This window comes from Ranitomeya variabilis, chromosome 1, assembly GCF_051348905.1.
Source record: "Ranitomeya variabilis isolate aRanVar5 chromosome 1, aRanVar5.hap1, whole genome shotgun sequence".
NCBI classification, from domain to species: domain Eukaryota; kingdom Metazoa; phylum Chordata; class Amphibia; order Anura; family Dendrobatidae; genus Ranitomeya; species Ranitomeya variabilis.
This window is the reverse complement of record NC_135232.1, coordinates 1,116,619,837-1,116,646,228: the sequence shown is the minus strand read 5'-3', so window position 1 is coordinate 1,116,646,228 and position 26,392 is coordinate 1,116,619,837. Positions and strand designations below refer to the sequence as shown.

At 44.2% G+C, this 26,392-nt stretch overlaps 1 protein-coding gene across 1 annotated transcript; it reads right to left on the bottom strand.

The window, feature by feature from the left end:
* Nucleotides 1–923: 923 nt before the first annotated feature.
* SPON2 (spondin 2) lies at nt 924–26,392 on the bottom strand. The gene is made up of 6 exons (XM_077280221.1): nt 26,206–26,392; nt 25,702–25,921; nt 15,205–15,428; nt 13,631–13,822; nt 13,018–13,192; nt 924–5,122 (listed from the first exon to the last, which is right to left on the bottom strand). Exons 2-6 carry the CDS (start codon nt 25,910–25,912, stop codon nt 4,944–4,946), a joined length of 981 nt encoding a protein of 326 aa, XP_077136336.1. The 5' UTR covers nt 25,913–25,921; nt 26,206–26,392; the 3' UTR covers nt 924–4,943.

The window sequence follows — 26,392 nt, the reverse complement described above, 5'->3', positions numbered from 1 at the left end:
AACTTTTTATTTTAAAAATGTTATGTCAGATTTCAGGGGGGAAAAACTAAAAAAAAAAAAAAAGGAAAGGGTCAAAAGACAAACTATAATGGCATCAGTATTTTCTAGGGGATAAGGGATTCAGTACTTCTAACGATTCACAGTTAGAGGCTCAAAATACTCACCTTGCCCCAGGCACTGATTACCCAACAATACACCACTACTTTATACCACTTTGTAGACACATTATAGCTCCACAGAAAACTCTAACATTATTAATAATTGTAATACAATAATTAATCCACATCCATAATAAATTAAAATAAGTCTTTTAATTTCATCTTAATGTCAAAAAGTGTTTTTTGATATTTGAGCTCCTATATACAGCATATATTTAAATAAAAACAATAATTGCATTTAATGGCAGTTCCATATCCTGCCATCAGAGGGTGCTAAAAACAACCAGCAATCAAACGGAGTGAACAGTCAGCAAATTAGAGTATTTGAAATTTAGCAATTAAAACTTGGGCTACAAGGAGACTTAAAATAGTGCAACGATTGATTTTTATCTGTATATTGGCCCCTGCCATTCACAAGATAATATGTAACCCAATTCATTCCTTTGACCTCAGTTGCAGTTTAATAATTAAAAGTGTAACTGTTGTTTCAGGGGAACTTGTAACAGAACGTCTGTGTGTTTCTCTAGCTCCTCCCTAGAATGTCTGTGTGTTCCTCTAGCTCCTCCCTAGAATGTCTGTGTGTTCCTCTAGCTCCTCCCTAGAAAGTCTGTTCCTCTAGCTCCTCCCTAGAATGTCTGTGTTCCTCTAGCTCCTCCCTATAATGTCTGTGTTTTCCTCTAGCTCCTCCCTAGAATGTCTGTGTGTTCCTCTAGCTCCTCCCTAGAATGTCTGTGTGTTCCTCTAGCTCCTCCCTAGAAAGTCTGTTCCTTTAGCTCCTCCCTAGAATGTCCGTGTGTTTCTCTAGCTCCTCCCTATAATGTTTGTGTGTTCCTCTAGCTCCTCCCTATAATGTCTGTGTTTTCCTCTAGCTCCTCCCTAGAATGTCTGTGTGTTCCTCTAGCTCCTCCCTAGAATGTCTGTTTGTACCTCTAGCTCCTCCCTAGAATGTCTGTGTGTTCCTCTAGCTCCTCCCTAGAAAGTCTGTTCCTCTAGCTCCTCCCTAGAATGTCTGTGTTCCTCTAGCTCCTCCCTAGAAAGTCTGTGTGTTTTTCTAGCTCCTCCCTAGAATGTCTGTGTGTTCCTCTAGCTCCTCCCTAGAATGTCTGTGTATTCCTCTAGCTCCTCCCTAGAATGTATGTGTTCCTCTAGCTCCTCCCTAGAATGTCTGTGTGTTTCTCTAGCTCCTCCCTAGAATGTCTGTGTTCCTCTAGCTCCTCCCTAGAATGTCTGTGTGTTTCTCTAGCTCCACCCTAGAATGTCTGTGTGTTTCTCTAGCTCCTCCCTAGAATGTCTGTGTTCCTCTAGCTCCTCCCTAGAATGTCTGTGTGTTCCTCTAGCTCCTCCCTAGAAAGTCTGTTCCTCTAGCTCCTCCCTAGAATGTCTGTGTTCCTCTAGCTCCTCCCTATAATGTCTGTGTTTTCCTCTAGCTCCTCCCTAGAATGTCTGTGTGTTCCTCTAGCTCCTCCCTAGAATGTCTGTGTGTTCCTCTAGCTCCTCCCTAGAAAGTCTGTTCCTCTAGCTCCTCCCTAGAATGTCCGTGTGTTTCTCTAGCTCCTCCCTATAATGTTTGTGTGTTCCTCTAGCTCCTCCCTATAATGTCTGTGTTTTCCTCTAGCTCCTCCCTAGAATGTCTGTGTGTTCCTCTAGCTCCTCCCTAGAATGTCTGTTTGTACCTCTAGCTCCTCCCTAGAATGTCTGTGTGTTCCTCTAGCTCCTCCCTAGAAAGTCTGTTCCTCTAGCTCCTCCCTAGAATGTCTGTGTTCCTCTAGCTCCTCCCTAGAAAGTCTGTGTGTTTTTCTAGCTCCTCCCTAGAATGTCTGTGTGTTCCTCTAGCTCCTCCCTAGAATGTCTGTGTATTCCTCTAGCTCCTCCCTAGAATGTCTGTGTTCCTCTAGCTCCTCCCTAGAATGTCTGTGTGTTTCTCTAGCTCCTCCCTAGAATGTCTGTGTTCCTCTAGCTCCTCCCTAGAATGTCTGTGTGTTTCTCTAGCTCCACCCTAGAATGTCTGTGTGTTTCTCTAGCTCCTCCCTAGAATGTCTGTGTTCCTCTAGCTCCTCCCTAGAATGTCTGTGTGTTCCTCTAGCTCCTCCCTAGAAAGTCTGTGTGTTCTTCTAGCTCCTCCCTAGAATGCCTTTTTGTTCTTCTAGCTCCTCCCTACAATGTCTGTGTGTTTCTCTAGCTCCTCCCTAGAATGTCTGTATTCCTCTAGCTCCTCCATAGAATGTCTGTGTGTTTCTCTAGCTCCTCCCTAGAATGTCTGTGTGTTTCTCTAGCTCCTCCCTAGAATGTCTGTGTGTCCCTCTAGCTTCTCCCTAGAATGTCTGTGTGTTCCTCTAGCTCCTCCCTAGAATGTCCGTGTGTTCTTCTAGCTCCTCCCTAGAAAGTCTGTGTGTTCCTCTAGCTGCTCCCTAGAATGTTTGTGTGTACCTCTAGCTCCTAACTAGAATGTCTGTTCCTCTAGCTCCTCCCTAGAAAGTCTCTGTTCCTCTAGCTCCTCCCTACAATTTGGCTGTGTCCCTCTAGCTCCTCCCTAGAATGTCTGTCTGTTCTTCTAGCTCCTCCCTAGAATGTCTGTGTGTTCCTCTAGCTCCTCCCTAGAATGTCTGTGTGTTCCTCTAGCTCCTCCCTAGAATGTCTTTGTGTTCCTCTAGCTCTTCCTTAGAATGTCTTTGTGTTCCTCTAGCTCCTCCCTAGAATGCCTTTTTGTTCTTCTAGCTCCTCCCTAGAATGTCTGTGTTCCTCTAGCTCCTCCCTAGAATGTCTGTGTTCCTCTAGCTCCTCCCTAGAATGTCTGTGTTCCTCTAGCTCCTCCCTAGAATGTCTGTGTCTTCCTCTAGCTCCTCCCTAGAATGTCTGTGTGTTCCTCTAGCTCCTCGCCTCCATAGAGTCTTATAAGCACCTACTGTCATCTCCTATCTCAGGCTCCTCCATATAATTTTAAAAGCTCCAACTGTCATCTCCTATCCCAGTAATGGAAAAGTGTATTAAAGACAGATTTTTACCTGTGAATTTAGAAATTTGAGAATGAAAAATGAGTCCAGGAGTAGAAAGAAGCAGATTATTTTGATAAGATATATCACAAAGTTTCTTATTTTCATGTGTACTATTGATTTATCAGAGAAAAATTGAAACAACGGTTTCTCTTTAAAATCAATCATTGACAATTCAGAAAGTCTCAATGTCACAAATCCCAAATGTTCTTCAATTTTCACCAATCCTTGGCAGTTTTCAAGATCTCTGCTTGCAGTTATTGAATGATACTGCTTACTTTCAGAAAATTGTCTTGGTCATGTAATGAGATATCTACTGGTGGTACTGAAACCACGGCCAATCAAGTACTTATATGTCTGTCACATGATCAGGACAGTTTGTTTCATCCTCTTTAAGTAAATAATAGGTTTCCATTCACTTGCAACAAGCAGAGATCCTTTAAACAAAAGTTTCAAAGTGTATTAAAAATTCTTTATATGCTGAAGCTGTAATACCCCTTTAAGCACAATAGGTTCCCAACTTAAAATATTGCCACCAAAGTGATACGTTTGTCATGTATAGACAATAATGGGGTACGTAAGGTTTCCAGTAGATTAGTTTGTGGTCTGTAATGCATAATTGCCAACCGTCCAAAAATTATCCCAGACTCCCGCGCCAAAAAAGGGTTGGGTCTGTATAATTCCATCCAAAAAAAAAAATAACCAGGAGGGGTGGGGCTTTCACGTAAGTTTTCAGAAATGTGATTTCTGAAAGTGGATTTTATCCAGGGTAACACTTGAGAACATGACTTCTGGTTTTGGGACCCAACGATTTTTCTTAAAGGGTAATTCCAACTATTATTAGGATCAGTAATCATTTGTACGTGTCCAGATCGGATATAACTATAAAAATAGTCGTTTTTGTACCAAGTATGACTCTTCGATATAATTTCCATTCCTTAGGAGGAGCGTGAATCTGTATTTTACCTCCACTAACCACTGTAACAGTGCCCCCTATGGACAGGAATTTAGACTTGAACGGACAGGAGATGCCCGGATCTGACTGATATTTCTCTTTAAAGAGGATATCCCACAAGCTATGGACAACTATCCATAGCATCTGTGAAAAATCTATAATTGGGACCCCTCTGCTGGGATATCCTCAGTCATTAGAATGTGGGTCCTGACATAACCTCTTTCGAAGGAGATGAATGGAGCAGTGGTTACACATGACCCCTTTATACCACTATATTCAGTGCTTAATACTTGCCTATCTTTGCCACTTCCATAGACATTGAATGCAGCGCGTATGCTGCGCTCATGCGCACGTGTCACTGCTATTCCATTCAAACTTTTTTTGAAAAGGGCTTTTGGTCCACTGTTACAGTGGTTTGACAGGGTCTATGGCTGCAGGGGTTCATGTAATGGTAACCCCAAAATTCACACACACGATTCTGGGATACATTTTTATGGCCAAGATGATTGACCACCATCTTATTTATCTGCAAGACTGTAGTGTAAGAGTCTGATTCTATTCATTAGAGTAGCTATAGGAGGTGCACCCATTCCAGTGACACCCACGCCCTCGTGCCTGAAGAAAGGGCCCAAAGGGGTCTCTGCTACACTATTGCATGAATGGCATATGGAAGGTGGGGCCTTGTTACAGATTTGGAGCCCAGAAATTAAAGTTCTGCCTTCCTTCAGCTCTAGACAGTATATAACCATCACATAATATATTTGTATAGTCTTAGATAGAATTTACAGCTAAGGCATTGATGTCATTCCTAAAATAAGTTACTGCCCCCTTCATTGTGACTTATACACAGTTCTCCGGTTCACATTCATTGTCGTCGATGAGAGATGGACAAGCCGTCCCATTGTTGGCAGCTTTCATTCGGATATAGCGGGTTCGACTTTTTACTCCCTTGGATCCACAGCTGCCTTTACAGAGACCCCAGGAAGACCACAAGGAGACTTCACAATCCAAAGGCGTTTCTAAATGAAAGAGGTGAATATAAAAATGAATACATTTAATTGATCAGGGTAGCGCATTCTGGAGAACTGGTGCAGCACAGGGAAAGTCTTAAATACAGAAGTGGGAAGTTCACACAATGGCAGATGTTAAGGCCCCGTCTCACATAGCGAGATCGCTAGCGAGATCGCTGCTGAGTCACAAGTTTTGTGACGCAACAGCGACCTCCATAGCGATCTCGCTATGTGTGACACGTACCAGCGATCAGGCCCCTGCTGCGAGATCGCTGGTCGTGTCGGAATGGCCTGGACCTTTTTTTGGTCGTTGAGGCCCCGCTGACATCGCTGAATCGGTGTACTCGCCTTCTGATGTCCGTCAGGTCCCTTGCCGTCCGCTTCCTGCTCTCACTGACTGACGGCCGTACAGTGAGAAGTGAGAGCACAGCAGTGACGTCACTGCTGCGCTCTGCTCTCACTGTACGGCCGGATCTCAGTCAGAGCAGGAAGCAGACGGCAAGGGACCTGACGGACACCGAAAGGCGAGTATGTACTGTTTGTTTTTTTTGGTAACCAGGGTAAACATCGGGTTACTAAGCGCGGCCCTGCGCTTAGTAACCCGATGTTTACCCTGGTTACCCGGGTGCTGCAGGGGGACTTCGGCATCGTTGAAGACAGTTTCAACGATGCCGAAGTTGTTCCCCTGATCGTTGGTCGCTGGAGAGAGCTGTCTGTGTGACAGCTCCCCAGCGACCACACAACGACTTACCAACGATCACGGCCAGGTCGTATCGCTGGTCGTGATCGTTGGTAAATCGCTTAGTGAGACGGGCCTTAAGTCTCAGATTGTTGTCAGAATGGAGAGCACAGGTAGGGTGGTAGAGATGAGGGAGAAGATGAAGGGTGGAGAGCACTGTAGAGAGCTTTGCCGGGTACGTTTATTTTGAATTCTTTAGCGAATGGGTAACCAGTGCACTGACTGGTACAGGGTGGAGGAATCGGGATGGTGGTTGGACAGAAGTAAGAGGATAAATTCAGGATAAATCAGTATAAGGAGATACAGATTAGTGAATAGTTTTTCAGACCTTTTCTATCTCTCTGACACAAACACTGCTTTAGTAATGTGAAAGTGACCGAATGTTTATTTTAATTAAAAAAACTGTCCAAAAATTATCCATCTTAAGGTACCTTCACACTAAGCGACGCTGCAGCGATACAGACAACGATGCCGATCGCTGCAGCGTCGCTGTTTAGTCGCTGTGTGGTCGCTGGAGAGCGGTCACACAGACAGCTCTCCAGCGACCAACGATGCCGAAGTCCCCTGGTAACCAGGGTAAACATCGGGTTACTAAGCGCAGGGCCGCGCTTAGTAACCCGATGTTTACCCTGGTTACCAGTGTAAATGTAAAAAAAACCAACACATACTCACATTCCGGTGCCTGGCGTCCGCTTCCCTGCACTCCTCCTGCATCCTGTGTCTGCACTGTGTGAGCGCCGGCAGTACAGAGCACAGCGGTGACGTCACCGCTGTGCTCTGCTTTTACTTTACGGCCGGCACTCACAGTCAGTGCGGGAAGCAGACGGCGAGGGACGTGTGACAGACAGCAGAAGGTGAGTATGTACTGTTTGTTTTTTTTACTTTTACAATGGTAACCAGGGTAAATATCGGGTTACTAAGAGTGGCCCTGCGCTTAGTAACCCGATATTTACCCTGGTTACCATTGTAAAACATCGCTGGCATCGTTGCTTTTGGTGTCAAACACAACGATACACGCCGATCTGACGACCAAATAAAGTTCTGAACTTTCAGCAACGACCAGCGATATCACAGCAGGATCCAGATCGCTGCTGCGTGTCAAACACATCGATATCGCTATCCAGGACGCTGCAACGTCACGGATCGCTATCGTTATCATTGCAAAGTCGGTTAGTGTGAAGGTAACTTTAGTCATTTGTGATCAGACAGATCAATTTGTGCAGAACACTAACTCAAACTGACAGTGTCACTGTCAGAGATAACATGATCCTGCTGTGACAGAGATAAACAATGAGCTGTATATTCCATTAATCCCTCCAATTCCTCCCTACTAATACTCTTGGCAGAGGCAATGGAGGCCAACTGTGACCAGTTTTTGGTTGCACTACTGCCCAGGTGGTTGGTACTTGTGGTCTGTTGCCATTGACACTTATTTTACCATTCATTTTGTATAGCACTATGATTAATTTTGGACACTTTTTTCAACCTCAATTATTCAACACTTGACAAATAGGGCATAATAAGAAATGCCTGGTAGGTAGGTACATTAGCAAATAATGACAGCAGATCACAAAATAGGTATGGTGTGTACAGCTGTGAAATTGGATTAGTAAAACGTGTGCAAAAACACACATGCACAGTTAAAAGTCAGCATTTTTTACTTGTTTTCTACTGTATTTATCAAAATTTAACCCTATTCCCCAAATTGACATAATAAGCAAAGCAACCAAAAAGCCAACACCAGCAACAGAGCGTTGAATTGTTGTAGCACTTAAGGATGTAAAATTTGGCTAGTGCTAAAAATATAATTGTGACATGCGCACTTTTCCTCCCTCACAAAAAGAAGAAATGAGGACATTTGATCTCAAGAAATGCAAACACTTCGGACAAGCAAGAACTCTGTCTCTGACTGACGCTAATTTCAGATATTCTTTTCATCAAACACTATTGTGCTGGCTTGCTGCTTTCTACTGCATGAAGAAACATGTTTTATTGTAATTCACATGTGACAAGGCAGATGCCAGCTACATCATATAATTGATCATTCACACTGAGGCTAGCACTGCTGTTGGGAACTCTCCTATCTTTCTCTCCCCTATCAATTTAATGTCTGTTTTATTCACAGACTACTACTCATATTTTCCACTGTTGCCGTTGTGCAAAATGTTCTTGTCTGGAATATTTTTTTCAGTGGTTTAATGCCTTCTCTTTCTATATCAATTGCTGAGCTGTGACTTTTGATGTCCTCTCACTGTTATAAAACACTCTAAAATGGCTTCTGCATTCCCTGCCTCTACTTTTATATAGGCTATGAAAAGTCCAACTTATTATTTGTACTATACCATGTGATATGAGATTCAAGGTATTTTAGAGCAGCCCACATGGTAGACGATGACATTTTCTGCAATGTGCAAAATGGCGAAGGATATGTTTTTATCGATTCGAATAAGTCAAAATGCAAATTCTTCAAAATCATATTTCTACATGCTTCACTTTTTAATCAGTTCAAGCAGGTTTACTTCTAGTTGGGGTCTTTTGGCTTCGCAATATGATAACTTCAAATAATTCCATCTGTATGTCACTCAGGACCAATTTCATAATACATATCACTATTTCTTAAATTTATTTTTATGTCATACTTTTTACATTTGTTTTATCATTTGTTTTACATTTGTCATAAGAACTTGATAGGATGAGATCCCCTTAAAGCAGGGGGGGAGAACCTCAGGCACCAGGGCCATTTACGGCCCTCGATAACCAGATTCTCAGGGACTGAATTCTCGGGCAAGGAGCTGTATTTTGATTGCCACAAGCTCATTAATTTCTTCTTGTTCTGTTAGCACACACACGCAGAGTTCACTACTGAACACTGAAGGGCATGCAATGAAAGATTAAGTCCTGACACCAGTGCCAGAGTCAGGATGTACTTTGTGGGCGGAGTTTGTACGGCCCCCGAAGGATGGTATAAATATCCAAATGGCCCTTGGCAGAAAAAAGATTCCCCACCCCTGCCTTAAAGTATGTCCCTCGGAGCCTAGGTCAGGTGTGTGATCATCTGCCAATTGCCAATGCAACTCTATGTTCACCTCCTTTGTCCTTTGGATGGTGCACAGACATGGATTGTGGCTCTCAGTTGACACCAGGATGGTAGTCCATATGCAAGCTAAGAACAAGATTGGTTTCCACTCATGTTCTACAAGGAGAAGCCTATTCCTGGAAATTGTGGCTTTTTGATCCTGAGGAAGGTTTGATGGGGGACCTTCTCCTTTTGGAGAGGGCATGACATAGACCACATTCCTATATACTCACTCCACCTTTTGCACTTGGGTGAAGAAAGTTAAGGTCTTGAACTTTCCAAAGAAAAAGCAGTCTGAATTGGCCTATGCCCCAAGTAGAGATGTTGTGAATCAATTCGCAATGTTCATGTCCTCATCTGTGGTGGGAGTCCTGCGAACATTCTCCTACTTGCCAGAATGCGCGTCTCTTCTCTTGATTAGCAGGCCTGACTTACAATCACATACTTGTGTGTCACGCTGTAATGACATCCTGCCAGGCCGGCTAATCTAAAGAAGAGCCATGGATACCATCAGTTAAAAGGTGGTCGCAGGACCGAGTCTTGCAAATTGATTAGCATCAACTCTAGCCCCAAGTTATATTCTAAGGCTCTTCTTGTGAGTTGGACATTAGTAAGCTCCTTCTAGTGGAAGCTGCAGGAACAATTTATTCTTCTCTTACTATATGCTTACGTAGATTGGGGTCCAGGATAAGGGATAATAATAATAATAATAATAATAATTTTATTTATATAGCGCCAACATATTCCGCAGCGCTTTACAACTTATAGAGGGGACTTATACAGACAATAGACATTACAGCATAACAGAAATCACAGTTCAAAACAGATACCAGTAGGAATGAGGGCCCTGCTCGCAAGCTTACAATCTATGAGGAAAAGGGGAGACACGAGAGGTGGATGGTAACAATTGCTTTAGTTATTTGGACCAGCCATAGTGTAAGGCTCGGGTGTTCATGTAAAGCTGCATGAACCAGTTAACTGCCTAAGTATGTAACAGTACAGACACAGAGGCTATTAACTGCATAAAGTGTATGAGAAGATGGAGGAACGTGATTATGTTGTTGTTTTTTTATTAATAGGCCACACAGGGATAATTAGGTTAATGCGTTGAGGCGGTAGGCCAATCTGAACAAATGAGTTTTTAGGGCACGCTTAAAACTGTGGGGATTGGGGATTAATTGTATTAACCTAGGTAGTGCATTCCAAAGAATCGGCGCCGCACGTGTAAAGTCTTGGAGACGGGAGTGGGAGGTTCTGATTATTGAGGATGCTAACCTGAGGTCATTAGCAGATGGTCATTAGCATATACAAGGATCGGGGTTGTATATTCCAGGATAAGGGACATATATAACAGGATGAGATATATGCAGCGCCCCAGAGTCCTGGTCGTTGCAGTACTGTGGCTCCGCCATTAAGGGTTGGAAGCGAGATAGATTGTGCTGAGTGAGAAACGAGATCAAAGCAACAAGGAGAATACCAGTAGGGGTCGTGCTGTAAGACCGAGGCAACATCCTACTGAGGCGCAAACAACCGGTGGCCTGAACGCCGAAGGAAGTATTTCTACATACAGCTTCAGGCAATACTTCGAACCTACGGCAGGACAGTCAGTCTCAGGCGGGCTGTCTCACCTAAATCACCTATGCAGTCTTGGGGGGCAACTTGTGGAGAGGGGCGACTCTAGGGTCCCGGAAGAGCTCCGAGCCTACCCGTCAAACGGGTGCCGTCCTAACCGCAACAACAGGGAGGGACGGAAGATTAGCAGAACATCATCTAATCGTGTTGTGAGGGAACTTAAGAAACAGACACAACAGTTGTGGGGACTTTCCGTAAGCACAGCAGGGAAGGACTACAACACATAGCGCTAGAAGGAAGGCACAGATTTCCACCTGTTAAGAGAACTCTGGAGGTGCCATTGGACCGGCCGGACTTGCGCAGCCTGGTTAACCGGATTCCGGACTGAGGGCCCAGAGATCTTCAGTAAAGAGGTAAAGAGACTGCAACCTGGTGTCCTCGTTATTTACTGCACCGCACCACTGCACCGCACCGCTACAGCCTCACCACCGTTACCACCATCTAGATTTATCATTCACTGTACGTCGCCTCCCCACCAGCAGGGTCATGGACCGGGCCTAGCCGCCGTGACAACCCCGGAGCAGAGACTCAGAGGCCCGGTATCGGGTACCCCTCGGCCCTGCGGCGGTGGGGGCGCCGCATATACACTGCTCAAAAAAATAAAGGGAACACTTAAACAACGAAATATAATTCCAAGTAAATGAAACTTCTGTGAAATCAAACTGTACACTTAGGAAGCAACACTGACTGACAATCAATTTCACATGCTGTTGTGCAAATGGAATAGACAACAGATGGAAATTATTGGCAATTATCAAGACACACTCAATAAAAGACTGGTTCTGCAGGTGGAGACCACAGACCACATCTCAGTACCAATGCTTTCTGGCTGATGTTTTGGTCACTTTTGAATGTTGGTTGTGCTTTCACACTCGTGGTATCATGAGATGGACTCTACAATCCACACAAGTAGCACAGGTAGTGCAGCTCATCCAGGATGGCACATCAATGCGAGCTGTGGCAAGAAGGTTTGCTGTGTCTGTCAGCGTAGTGTCCAGAGACTGGAGGTGCTACCAGGAGACAGGCCAGTACACCAGGAGACATGGAGGGAGCCACAGGAGGGCAACAACCCAGCAGCAGGACCGCTACCTCAGCCTTTGTGCAAGGAGGAACAGGAGGAGCCCAGCCAGAGCCCTGCAAAATGATCTCCAGCAGGCCATAAATGTGCATGTGTCTGCACAAACAGAAACCGACTCCATGAGGATGGTCTGAGTGCCCGACGTCCACAGATGGGGGTTGTGCTCACAGCCCAACACCGTGCAGAATGCTTGGCATTTGCCACAGAACACCTGGATTGGCAAATTCACCACTGGAGCCCTGTGCTCTTCACAGATGAAAGCAGGTTCACACTGAGCACATGTGACAGACATGACAGAGTCTGGAGACGCCGTGAAGAGTGATCTGCTGCCTGTAACATCCTTCAGCATGACCGGTTTGGCAGTGGGTTAGTAATGGTGTGGGGTGGCATTTCTTTGGAGGGTCGCACAGCCCTCCATGTGCTCACCAAAGGTAGCCTGACTGCCACTAGGTACCGAGTTGAAATCCTCAGACCCCTTGTGACACCATATGCTGATGCGGTTGGCCCTGGGTTCCTCCTAATGTAGGACAATGCCAGACCTCATGTGGCTGGAGTGTGTCAGCAGTTCCTGCAAGATGAAGGCATTGAAGCTATGGACTGGTCCGCCTGTTCCCCAGATCTGAATCCGATTGAACACATCTGGGACATCATGTCTCGCTCCATCCACCAACGTTGCACCACAGACTGTCCTTGAGTTGGCGGATGCTTTAGTCCAGGTCTAGGAGGAGATCCCTCAGGAGACCATCCACCGCCTCATCAGGAGCATGCCCAGGCATTGTAGGGAGATCATACAGGCACGTGGAGGCCACACAAACACTACTGAGCATCATTTCCTTGTTTTGAGGCATTTCTACTGATGATGGATCAGCCTGTAATTTAATTTTCTACTTTGATTTTAAGTATCATTCAAACTCCAGCCCTCCATGGGATATTAGTTGTGATTTACGTTGATCATTTTTAGGTTTTACTGTTCTCAACGCTTTCCACTATATAATGAATAAAGATTTACAACTGGAATATTTCATTCAGTGATATCTAGGATGTGGGATTTTAGTGTTCCCTTTATTTTTTTGAGCAGTGTATATACCAGGATGGGGGGAGGCCCAAATTTTGCACCAGGGCCCATCGGACTCTAGTTTTGCCACTGCCTCTCACTTCTCTTTTATTGTGAGTTTGAAGCATTATCTGGTATCGGAGATGAAGAAATGTTTTTCCCGTCTGTGATGTGTACGTTATAAAATAGGGAATGTCAGGAAGTGTCAGTTTCTTTTAATTTTTCACCCTAAACCTGATTTTTATAAGCAAGAGCTAAAATATTGCCAGTTAATTATTTTATTTCATGAAAGCTATCTAAATAGGATAAATAAGAGGCGGCTTACCTGAGTAATTTTCCTCAATCTCATTCCCTCTAGTGGTCACGTTCGATGCTATGTCAAGGAAGGATGTTATCTTGCCTTTGAGTTTCATAAATGTCACTTTTGCAATTGGCGGCAGGTTCTTTAGTCTGGGATAAAAGAATGAGTTTGCTGGATGATTTGGTGAGGAAGAGGTAATCTGTCAGAGAAGAGAAATATTTTCATATCTGAAAGGTCACTTCAAGAGGTGAAAGTTCAAATAGCTTTTAATGAATCCTTCACGTGAGCCAAGGATGAAATATTTGCACGACTGACAAATATAATGGGATATTTACGGTAAAGGACAGTCATGATTAAACCTATAAAACTGTTGGGCAGGTGTTGCTATGCTTCCTTACATTATCTAAACCTTCATCACTACCATAGAACTGGAAATAAATCCCTTTTATGTGACTGAAGTGACTCTACTCATTCTACCTCAGTCTATACAGCAAATCACAGAAAATAGAAAGTATCAGCCTATTGTGACTGCTCTATTGTGAAAACTGCAACATTTCAAGAGTTATTCATATAGATAATAAACAATATGGCATATTCTGAATATACATTCCCTCTATGGTAAATATAATATACATACATCAGTCACGGTGCCTTGTGGGATGGTGGCAAAATTTGGTGAAGAGAATGTGAATCCACTGTCTGTCCCAGCATCATAAGGGTGAAGATCTATTGATAAGCTCTTTTTCCAAGTCTTCCCATCACAGAGGTTTATACTATCGATTCCCACAAACCAGTCAGGACTTGGCACTATCCGAACCATAAATGAAACCTGACAATAGAGAAGGTTAAACAGTAAATGAAAAATAGTACTATATTACAGCCAAAGTAACACCGATTGTCAAATTATTACACTAAAAAACACAAATCATGATTTTTTAAAAGAGTAACTACAATATAATATCAGTTCTATCATATCTGTTCAGATTAATTTCTTGTCTCTTGGAGGCAGTATTATAGTAGTTATATTCTTGTATATAGGGGCAGTATTATAGTAGTTATATTCTTGTATTTTGGGGCAGTATTATAGTAGTTATATTCTTGTAAATAGGAGCAGTATTATAGTAGTTATATTCATGTACATAGGAGCAGTATTATAGTAGTTATATTCTTGAACATAGGGAGCAGTATTATAGTAGTTATATTCTTGTAAATAGGAGCAGTATTATAGTAGTTATATTCTTGTTCATAGTGTGCAGTATTATAGTAGTTATATTCTTGTACATAGGGGCAGTATTATAGTAGTTATATTCTTGTACATAGGGGCAGTATTATTGTAGTTATATTCTTGTACATAGGGGCAGTATTACAGTAGTTATATTCTTGTACATAGGAGCAGTATTATAGTAGTTATATTCTTGTACATAGGGGCAGTATTATAGTAGTTATATTCTTGTACATAGGAGCAGTATTATAGTAGATATATTCCTGTACATAGGAGCAGTATTATAGTAGTTATATTCTTGTACATAGGGGCAGTATTATAGTAGTTATATTCTTGTACATAGGAGCAGTATTATAGTAGTTATATTCTTGTACATAGGAGCAGTATTATAGTAGTTATATTCTTGTACATAGGGGCAGTATTATAGTAGTTATATTCTTGGACATAGGGGCAGTATTATTGTAGTTATATTCTTGTACATAGGAGCAGTATTATAGTAGTTATATTCCTGTACATAGGGGCAGTATTATAGTAGTTATATTCTTGTACATAGGGGACAGTATTATAGTAGTTATATTCTTGTACATAGGGGCAGTATTATAGTAGTTATATTCCTGTACATAGGGGGCAGTATTATAGTAGTTATATTCTTGTACATAGGGCAGTATTATAGTAGTTATATTCTTGTACATAGGAGCAGTATTATAGTAGTTATATTCTTGTACATAGGGGCAGTATTATTGTAGTTATATTCTTGTACATAGGGGCAGTATTATTGTAGTTATATTCTTGTGCATAGGAGCAGTATTATAGTAGTTATATTCCTGTACATAGGGGCAGTATTATAGTAGTTATATTCTTGTACATAGGGGCAGTATTATTGTAGTTATATTCTTGTACATAGGGGCAGTATTATAGTAGTTATATTCTTGTACATAGGAGCAGTATAATAATAGTTATACTCTTGTACATAAGCCTCTTGTACTTACATATGGGTGTCTCGAATGTGTCTCCAATTCAGTTGAGGACTGGCCCGTCCCGCTAGATATGGACGGAGCTGAGAAAATCCCATGAACACTTTGGATTTTCTCCCCAGCTGCCTCTATCTCCTTCATTAGGGCCCAGGCTTCTCCTTTCTCTGTGAAGTCACGCACTCCATTGCTGGCATGGTCATGTCTTTTCCACATGTGGTAGTCAGAGCTATGACTCACTCCTGTTGGATAAGAGAATCTAGTGTCATCTTGTAGTTCTGGATATTGTCAAACTGGACTGTTAATGCTGCACATCACATACTCCCGAACATGTGGGAAACTATTCAACTTCTTCAGGGCAACAAAGGACAATAGATATTACTTATGGCTGGATTCAGCCCATGTCTGTAATCGAAAAACGGGATAGGATGTATTGCATTTCTGACCTTAAAGGGAACCTGTCATATTCAAAATAGTATCTAATCTGCAGACGGGAAGTTATAGAGCAGGAAGAGCTGATCAGATTGATAAATGTTTTTGTGAAAAAGCCTCAGTGAGATCTGTACATTACTCATTAAAATCCAAGGTGGTTGTATGGATAGTCCAGTGGGCGGTCCTATAGGTGATTGACAGTCTCCCCACATGACGGTGCATGGAGAGATAACTGTAAATCACCACTAGGGCTGCCCACTAAACTCATCCATACAAATACCAGGGATGTCCTACACAATCTTTTCCCACAATCTACTGTAAGGAGGCTAATGGCCGTATAATCGATGGCAGGTATGTGTCGCAGAGATGGCTGCTCCCTGCAATGCAATCTGGAGTATTTTGCTTTAGTGTGGGTAGCTATGAGAGATGGCCAGGTCTGGTTACCCATATACCTCCCCTGTGGGTGTGATTACAGCTTATGTAATGGAGGCTGTTGTTTGGCACAGGGGCTGTGGCTGGAAGTGTGGAGACCTCCATGGTCTGTGTGCAGAGAGGGAGAAGTCTTCCTGTATATCTGGACGTTACCCAAGCCTGAGTGCTGGATATTACCCCAGCCTGTGTGCCCACAGGCCTGAGGGAGCAGGATCCTGCGAGGACCTGTGTGAGGTCATGTGACCTGGCCATGGGAGTTAGTGGCTATTGGTGTCTTGGGAGAGCAGGAACTCCCACATAGCTCTCGGAGCAGCTAGAGGACTGTGCTATGGACACTGATGCTTTGTTTTTTGCCTGCCCTAAAGGCTGTTTTTTCCCTGTTCGTTGGTGCTTCCTGGGTTATGAAGCAAATAAACCCATATGGACTTTGAAAGGAGCGTGTCCCCTGTCTTCTTCCTGATGCACCCAAGTGAGTACCATTCCTACAATTGGTGCTAGACTGCGGGCATCGGTCCAGGTTGTACCTGGAAGGACTACAGCAGATGTTTGCTGTGGATCGGTGGGTCCTCGAACTCCAAGCATCTGGCGGTGTCATGAAGAAACCACGAAGATTACATGCTTGTGGCGGTAACTTGGCGGTGTTACAAAGATTTGCAGTGGCTCAGAGGAGTGTGCCAGGACCAAGAGGTCCACAGAGCTGTCTGGATGTTTGCAGAGCCGTGCAGAGAGGTGCAGAGCCATGCTGAGTGGAGCGGAACCGTGCATAGTGGTGCAGAAAGGTGCAGAGCCTTGAGGAGATCTGCAGAGCCTCGCTGTGCAGAGCCAGGCAGAGTGGTGTGAAGCCTCGCTGTGAGGAACTGTTGGGGCGGTTAGACAGCCATGCACAGGCGGTGAGGGCCTGAGAGGGCATGGAGAGTCCACGGCATGCACCCCAAGGAGGGATGGATTCCCGAAAGGCGATGGAGTCCCAAAAGGGGGCGGTGACCCAAATAGGGGTGGTGGCCCAAAAAGGGGTGACAGTTGTCCCATTGGTCTGTAGCCGGGGACAGCGAGATTCATACTATTCAGGTCCACTTTATAGTGTGGATTGCTCGGCCATTGAAGAGTCATGACTGTGTCCCATCTGGGTGGATAGAGAACATATGATGGGACTGATAGACCCAGGTAGTGGAGAGCCCCTCCAGAACACTGTAGGTCACCTGGGTCGAAAGTAAGCAGCGGATGTGAGGACAGTAAAGGTCTTCTGATAGTTTGCCTTTACATTGTCGTGGCTGAGGTTTCCATGTATCATGAGGCGGGTGTAGTCACGGACTTGCGGTAACCTGTGGTAATAGGTCGGGACTTGGAAGTACTGTGGAACTGCTGAATAAGGGAATGGTGTCTGTAGAAAGAATGTGCATAAGATCTAATAATGAGGAGAATGCACCCCCTAGAGTCGATAGTCCTGAGTTAGGCATGACCAATTGGACAACTTAGCAACACGAAGGGGAAGGCAATACAAGATAGTATGACAGGACGGAAGTGTGGGTCTGACCAACTCTGGGACTTCACAGAGGTGACGAAAAGTGTGACTGTTGAAGTGGGGGTAGATCCAGGAGAGGGGTACGACACCTATTGAAGTGGGGACTGCTGGTTCCATGATGACAGACTGAGTAGTGGTGAATCCCATACAGACTGTGACGCAAGGAGAAAAGATTGCAGTAAGGTTGACCTGGGTACAAATGGCCAGTCTTCCTCACGTCGCCGGGGACACAGTGGCCTCAGAAAGGCAGGTCAGGCTACACCCTCTGAGAAGACAGATAAAGAAGAGACAGGGACAGGTGCCAACAAAGTTAATGTCCTTGATAAGGGGGTCACTTTACCACTGACAAACCCTAGCACACAGGTAGTCGATGATGTACGGAAGATAAAGCTGACAAAGAGTGGCGGAAGAGATCCAACAGCAAAAATCGCAGTAGGGGAAGAACTCTGAGAAAAAATGGAGATCCTGCAGGCAAAGCTGTCCGAATCGACTGCTGCCACTCGGCAACGAGAGGATAAAATCGACAAACTGACAAAGGAAAGGTGCACATGGAAAGAGTATGATGAGGTCTGTCAACAGCTGCTGAACGGGAGGTTGAAGGTGTCAAGTATGGAAACCACCAACTACGCGCAGCTGGATCAGGTGCGTCACCTGGAGTCCAAGCTCTCGGCAGTCAAGTCTCACCTCGGAGAGAAGGAAGAGCAGCAGCAGAAGCTGCTTCATACCATCTACTTTACCTAGGAGAAGCTGCGATCGATGCGAGAAGAGGTTGCAGAACACGTATCCTAGATGGAAATGACCTGCTGCAGCAAAGCACAGGAGCTCCAGGACCTCGCCAGAGAGTTTGTTCATGAGAAGAAAAAAGTGGCAGATTTGCATGGGGAACTAAAACGTCTGGAAGAGCAGAAGGCTGAGGAAATCGCTGCCTTTGAGTCTAAAATGGTTTCAGTGCAGAAAGCAAGGACACAAATTGAACAAGACCTCCGGGAACTGTCAACAGGCGTGGAGGAGAAGGCCGCATACATCAGAGAGGCCAATGAGAAGCATCAGCAGGAGCTTCACCAGAGAGAGGACGAGTATTGCTGCCTGGCAGGGAGGCGGGATAAAGTTCACCGAGAGCTCAAGATTGAGCAGAAGGCTAAGCAGGAGGCTAAGGCCCAGCTCCAGAAGCACATGGATGGCCAGAAAAATGAGCTCTCTGCTCTACAGAACGAACTGTCGCGCCCTCCCGATCTGATCACAATGAAGGGGAGTGAGCTGGAGAGACTGACCAAAGAAGTGGCTTCCAGGGCATGGTAGAGTTACCCGAAGATGCGCGAGAAGCGTGTGCCAGTGAGCCCGTACATGAGGCATTAAGAAAGGCGGTGGAGGCTTGTAGTGTGAACTGGGCTCCAGAGACTTGGCAGTTGGTCATACTGTCGACTAGGGAAGTCACAGTGAAGCGGGTGGCTATCCTGAGTGACATGTACCTACACTGCCTCTGCACAAAACACCTAAAGGAAGAGTTAGAAGTAGTGACTCCTCTGTTAGCTAAATGCTGATTGACCTAGGTGGGAGACCCTGTAGCGGACGTGGTAACAGAGGGTCAGACAAGACAGAAGGTATGGGACCAAGGGAATCACAAGACCATACTGACCACCGGGGATGAGGGTGGTCCGACAAAGGGGCAACCCTGTCAGAGGAGGTGACGAAATGAGACAACCTACTAGTCCAAGAGGGGTCAGTGACAAAGTCCGATTTTGATAGATGGGTTTACGCCCGAAGGCGACCCTGTAGGGTCCATGGTTGGGTAATGGAAGGTGCTAATCACCATGGCTTTAGGCAGAGGGGGAGGTATGTAAGGAGGCTAATGGCCATATAATCGATGGGAAGTATGTGTTGCAGAGATGGCTGCTCCCTGCGATGCAACCCGGTGTATTTTGCTTTAGTGCACGTGAGCACTAAGATGTCGTTTAGTGCATTTGTGTCCAGGTTGTGGGTAGCTAAGAGAGATGGGCAGATCAGGTTACCCATATACCACCCCTGTGGGTGTGATTACAGCTTATGTAATGGAGGCTGCTGTTTGGCACAGGGGCTGTGGCTGGAGGTGTGGAGACCTCCATGGTCTGTGTGCAGAGAGGAAGAAGTCTTCCTGTGTATCTGGACATTACCTGAGCCTGAGTGCTGGACATTACCCCAGCCTGTGTACCCACAGGCCTGAGGGAGCAGGATCCTGCGAGGACCTGTGTGAGGTCAGGGTCATGTGACCTGGCCATGTGAGTTAGTGGCTGTTGGTGTCTTGGGAGAGCATGTACTCCCACATAGCTCTCAGAGGAGCTAGAGGACTGTGCTATGGAAGCTAATGCTTTGTTTTTGCCTGCCCTAAAGGCTGTTTTTTTTTCCTTTCTGTTGGTGCTTCCTGGGTTATGAAGCAAATAAACCCATATGAACTTTGAAAGGAACGAGTCTCCTGTCTTCCTCCTGATGCACCCGAGTGAGTACAATCCCTACACTACTCAGCTTCTCCCTCTCTATACCAGACTATCTACAGATCAGACTGCAAATACGATGTGACAGGTTCTCTTTAGAAAGAACCTGACAGAAGATATATTCTGCCAGGTATGTTTTACTCTGAAAGGCTTTGACGCTCTTGTGTCTAGTCCAAGAGGCCAGTCCCTGGTGGCTTTTCCTCAACCTTCCCACTTTAAGTGACAGGTTTCTCCCTATACACACACATATGGTGAGACTTGTCACTCAAAGGAAGCGAGTGAAGAGAAGACTTGCCAGCTTTGAGATGAATGCTTTTTCTGAAATGCCCACAGCATTTTAGTAAAACAAACCTTCACTCAGACACAATACCTTAGTTAGTTATGCTATTGGGTACTGTGTTCTTTTCTTAGTAGGCCTCATTCCATTTTCGGTAAACAGTAGAATGATGTTCTCTATCTTGGTCTCATATGTCCACAAGACGCTTTCCCACAAGGGTTTTGGCCTACTCACATACATTTTGGCAAACTGCAGTTTAGCATTTTTATGTCTCTGTGTTAGCAGTGGGGTCCTCCTAGATCTCCTGCCATAGCGCTTCATTTCATTCAAATGTCGATGGACAGTTCGCGCTGACACTGATTCACCCTGAGCTTGCAGAAAAGCTTAAATTGCTTTAGAACTTGATTGGGGCTGCTTATCCACCATCCAGACTATCCGGCGTTGCAAATTTTCATCAATTTTTCTCTGCTGTCCACACCCAGGGAGATAAGCTACAGTGCCATGGGTTGTAAACTTCTTGATTATGTTGTGCACCATGGACAAAGGAACATCAAGATCTTTGGAGATGGACTTTTAAATTTGATATTGTTGATATTTTACAACAATTTTAGGTTCTCAAGTCCTCAGACAGTTATTTTCTCCTCTTTCTGTTCTCTATTCTTGGTGTGGCACACACAGACACACAATGTAAAGATTGAGTCAACTTCTCACTTTTTTATCTGGTTTCAGGTGTGATTTTCATATTGCCCACACCTATTACTTGCCACAGGTGAGTTTCAATGAGCATCACATGCTTGAAACAATGTTGTTTACCCACAATTTTGGAAAGGTGACTAAAATTTTGTTAGACCCATTTTTGTTTTTTTGTGAAATTATGTCTGAAGAACATCTTAAAGGGAATCTGTCACCTCAAAAATAGCCTATAAACAAAGGCCACCTGCATCAGGGACTTATCTACAGCAATCTGTAATTCTGTAGATAAGCCCCTGATGTATCCTGAAAGATTAGAAAAACAGGTTAAAGTATACTCACCCAGGGGCGATCCCCTGAAGTTACTAAAATGGAAAACTCATTTAATATTCTTCATCATTGTTGATCCTATATCATTACTTTACTTTATTTGTACTATACATATTTTGCAGCGATCCTGGGATAAATAATGAATTTTGATATGTACCTGTTACTACATTGTGGGAGTAGCAGAGCTATAATGATATACAGATGTATCACAGCTACAGTGACAAAGTATTTATAGTACAGCTATACAGATATTGAAACATAATAGAGATATACAAATATAGTGATGTAGCAAAGCCATTTGGATATAATGATGTAGCTGAGCTATACAGATGTAGAAATGTAGCAGAGCTGTAGAGAGCTATGTGGATATAGAGATGTAGCAGAGCTGTGTGGATATAGAGATGTAGCAGAGTTGTGGGGATATAGAGATGTAGCAGAGCTATGTGGATATAGAGATGTAGCAGAGCTGTGCGGATATAGAGAAGTAGCAGAGCTATGTGGATATAGAGATGTAGCAGAGCTGTGTAGATGTAGAGATGTAGCAGAGCTGTGTGGATATAGAGATGTAGCAGAGCTATGTGGATATAGAGATGTAGCAGAGCTGTGTGGATATAGAGATGTAGCAGAGCTGTGTGGATATAGAGATGGAGCAGAGCTGTGTGGATATAGAGATGTAGCAGAGCTGTGTGGATGTAGAGATGTAGTAGAGTTATGTGGATATAGAGATGTAGCAGAGCTGTGTGGATATAGAGATGGAGCAGAGCTGTGTGGATGTAGAGATGTAGCAGAGCTGTGTGGATATAGAGATGTAGCAGAGCTGTGTGGATATAGAGATGTAGCAGAGCTGTGTGGATATAGAGATGGAGCAGAGCTGTGTGGATATAGAGATGGAGCAGAGCTGTGTGGATGTAGAGATGGAGCAGAGCTGTGTGGATATAGAGATGTAGCAGAACTATGTGGACATAGAGATGTAGCAGAGCTGTGTGGATGTAGAGATGTAGCAAAACTATGTGGATATAGAGATGTAGCAGAGTTATGTGGATATAGAGATGTAGCAGAGCTGTGTGGATATAGAGATGTAGCAGAGCTGTGTGGATGTAGAGATGTAGCAAAGCTATGTGGATATAGAGATGTAGCAGAGTTGTGGGGATATAGAGATGGAGCAGAGCTATGTGGATATAGATATGTAGCAGAGCTGTGCGGATATAGAGAAGTAGCAGAGCTATGTGGATATAGAGATGTAGCAGAGCTGTGTAGATGTAGAGATGTAGCAGAGCTGTGTGGATATAGAGATGTAGCAGAGCTGTGTGGATATAGAGATGGAGCAGAGCTGTGTGGATATAGAGATGTAGCAGAGCTGTGTGGATGTAGAGATGTAGTAGAGTTATGTGGATATAGAGATGTAGCAGAGCTGTGTGGATATAGAGATGGAGCAGAGCTGTGTGGATATAGAGATGTATCAGAACTATGTGGACATAGAGATGTAGCAGAGCTGTGTGGATATAGAGATGTAGCAGAGCTGTGTGGATGTAGAGATGTAGCAAAGCTATGTGGATATAGAGATGTAGCAGAGTTATGTGGATATAGAGATGTAGCAGAGCTGTGTGGATATAGATGTAGCAGAGTTGTGTGGATGTAGAGATGGAGCAGAGCTGTGTGGATATAGAGATGTAGCAGAGCTATGTGCATATAGAGATGTAGCAGAGCTGTGTAGTTGTAGAGATGTAGCAGAGCTGTGTGGATATAGAGATGTAGCAGAGCTGTGTGGATATAGAGATGTAGCAGAGCTTTGTGGATATAGAGATGTAGCAGAGCTGTAGAGAGCTATGTGGATATAAAGATGTAGCAGAGCTGTGTGGATGTAGAGATGTAGCAGAGCTGTGTGGATATAGAGATGTAGCAGAGCTGTGTGGATATAGAGATGGAGCAGAGCTGTGTGGATGTAGAGATGTAGCAGAGCTGTGTGGATATAGAGATGTAGCAGAGCTTTGTGGATATAGAGATGTAGCAGAGCTGTAGAGAGCTATGTGGATATAAAGATGTAGCAGAGCTGTGTGGATGTAGAGATGTAGCAGAGCTGTGTGGATGTAGAGATGGAGCAGAGCTGTGTGGATATAGAGATGTAGCAGAGCTATGTGCATATAGAGATGTAGCAGAGCTGTGTAGTTGTAGAGATGTAGCAGAGCTGTGTGGATATAGAGATGTAGCAGAGCTGTGTGGATATAGAGATGTAGCAGAGCTTTGTGGATATAGAGATGTAGCAGAGCTGTAGAGAGCTATGTGGATATAAAGATGTAGCAGAGCTGTGTGGATGTAGAGATGTAGCAGAGCTGTGTGGATATAGAGATGTAGCAGAGCTGTGTGGATATAGAGATGGAGCAGAGCTGTGTGGATATAGAGATGTAGCAGAGCTGTGTGGATATAGAGATGTAGCAGAGCTGTGTGGATATAGAGATGTAGCAGAGCTGTGTGGATATAGAGATGTAGCAGAGCTGTGTGGATATAGAGATGTAGCAGAGCTGTGTGGATGTAGAGATGTAGCAGAGCTGTGTGGATATAGAGATGTAGCAGAGCTTTGTGGATATAGAGATGTAGCAGAGCTGTAGAGAGCTATGTGGATATAAAGATGTAGCAGAGCTGTGTGGATGTAGAGATGTAGCAGAGCTGTGTGGATATAGAGATGTAGCAGAGCTGTGTGGATATAGAGATGGAGCAGAGCTGTGTGGATATAGAGATGTAGCAGAGCTGTGTGGATATAGAGATGTAGCAGAGCTGTGTGGATATAGAGATGGAGCAGAGCTGTGTGGATATAGAGATGTAGCAGAGCTGTGTGGATATAGAGATGGAGCAGAGCTGTGTGGATATAGAGATGTAGCAGAGCTGTGTGGATATAGAGATGGAGCAGAGCTGTGTGGATGTAGAGATGTAGCAGAGCTGTGTGGATATAGAGATGTAGCAGAGCTTTGTGGATATAGAGATGTAGCAGAGCTGTAGAGAGCTATGTGGATATAAAGATGTAGCAGAGCTGTGTGGATGTAGAGATGTAGCAGAGCTGTGTGGATATAGAGATGTAGCAGAGCTTTGTGGATATAGAGATGTAGCAGAGCTGTAGAGAGCTATGTGGATATAAAGATGTAGCAGAGCTGTGTGGATATACAGATGTAGCAGAGCTGTGTGGATATAGAGATGGAGCAGAGCTATGTGGATATACAGATGGAGCAGAGCTATGTGGATATAGAGATGTAGCAGAGCTATGTGGATATAGAGATGGAGCAGAGCTGTGTGGATATAGAGATGTAGCAGAGCTATGTGGATATACAGATGGAGCAGAGCTATGTGGATATAGAGATGGAGCAGAGCTGTGTGGATATAGAGATGGAGCAGAGCTGTGTGGATATAGAGATGGAGCAGAGCTGTGTGGATATAGAGATGTAGCAGAGCTGTGTGGATATAGAGATGTAGCAGAGCTATGTGGATATACAGATGTAGCAGAGCTGTGTGGATATAGAGATGGAGCAGAGCTATGTGGATATAGAGATGGAGCAGAGCTATGTGGATATAGAGATGTAGCAGAGCTGTGTGGATATAGAGATGGAGCAGAGCTGTGTGGATATAGAGATGTAGCAGAGCTGTGTGGATATAGAGATGAAGCAGAGCTGTGTGGATATAGAGATGTAGCAGAGCTGTGTGGATATAGAGATGTAGCAAAGCTATGTGGATATAGAGATGGAGCAGAGCTATGTGGATATAGAGATGGAGCAGAGCTGTGTGGATATAGAGATGGAGCAGAGCTATGTGGATATAGAGATGGAGCAGAGCTGTGTGGATATAGAGATGGAGCAGAGCTGTGTGGATATAGAGATGTAGCAGAGCTATGTGGATATACAGATGTAGCAGAGCTGTGTGGATATAGAGATGGAGCAGAGCTATGTGGATATACAGATGGAACAGAGCTATGTGGATATAGAGATGTAGCAGAGCTATGTGGATATAGAGATGTAGCAGAGCTGTGTGGATATAGAGATGGAGCAGAGCTGTGTGGATATAGAGATGCAGCAGAGACATGATTTTCAGAAGCAGAAGGGTTATGTTTCATGTAGCAGAAGATACTTGACAGATGTAACTAAGCAGAATACTTTGACATGTAGCAGAGAGAAATCCTTTTTCAGATGCAGCCGAGCGTCTCAGTTTTGACTCCTGTCATTATTATAGGACTACAGTAAACCGTGCAGGGTATTTCCCCTTTTTCCCCTTATCTTTTTACATTAAAGATGGAACTGCACATAAGTAAGTGATAAATTCTGCTCTGCTACATCGACATCCTCCAGTATATATATATCCCATAGCACGCGCTGCTCACTTACCCAACAATGACGACCACTGAGCCGGGGGTCTGTACAGGGGATATTGTTTGGGGAAGGACGTCTGGCTCCATTTCCCAGTGAAGACGATGCTATACTTCGCGATCTCTTCTGCGGTGCAAATCGGATCTTCCCTTAGGGGCAGACAGCTGGAATAACCCGCGATCGATAACACCGTCAGGACGACTTTGTAGGTTTTACACCACGGAATCATCTTCTCTCTCTGCATTAAAAAAAATGTTAAAAAAATCTTTATCTGTAGAGGAAAACATCTGCAATCGATTTAACAGCAATCTGCCTGGAATGAGTATTCATCTCAGATTCCATAGAAATGTGGATGGATGTAGCAGAGCCGAGTGTGTAGTCAGGCATATCCTTTTGTTATAACGAGTTGAGGTTTTTAGGTAAAAGTCTTAAAAGACGGACTCTGCTCTGCTACATCTGCCTGCGTAAAAATAGATGAAATAATTGCTGATATTCAGGAGGAAAGTTGAGAAGGTTACTTACAAGTCTTGTCCTGGGGAGACGGTGGCACCTGCGTTTGCTGGCAGCTGCACACTTGGTGAGGAGGAAAAGGAGGAACTGATCTATTTATGCCTCCAGAGGGTCCTCTGTGTCCAAAATGATTGTAACCTTAAGACCCCGCTGTGTTCAACAACCATTTACTTATAGGAAGCGCGTCTGTGCCACTTGG

Coding starts and splice junctions, on each gene's coding strand:
- SPON2 (XM_077280221.1), bottom strand. CDS start 25,912: ATGATTCCGTGGTGTAAAACCTACAAAGTCGTCCTGACGGTGTTATCG. Junction 15,429..25,701: donor TCAGTGGTCGTCATTGTTGG/GTAAGTGAGCAG, acceptor CTTATCCAACAG/GAGTGAGTCATAGCTCTGAC. Junction 13,823..15,204: donor CACATTCGAGACACCCATAT/GTAAGTACAAGA, acceptor CTCTATTGTCAG/GTTTCATTTATGGTTCGGAT.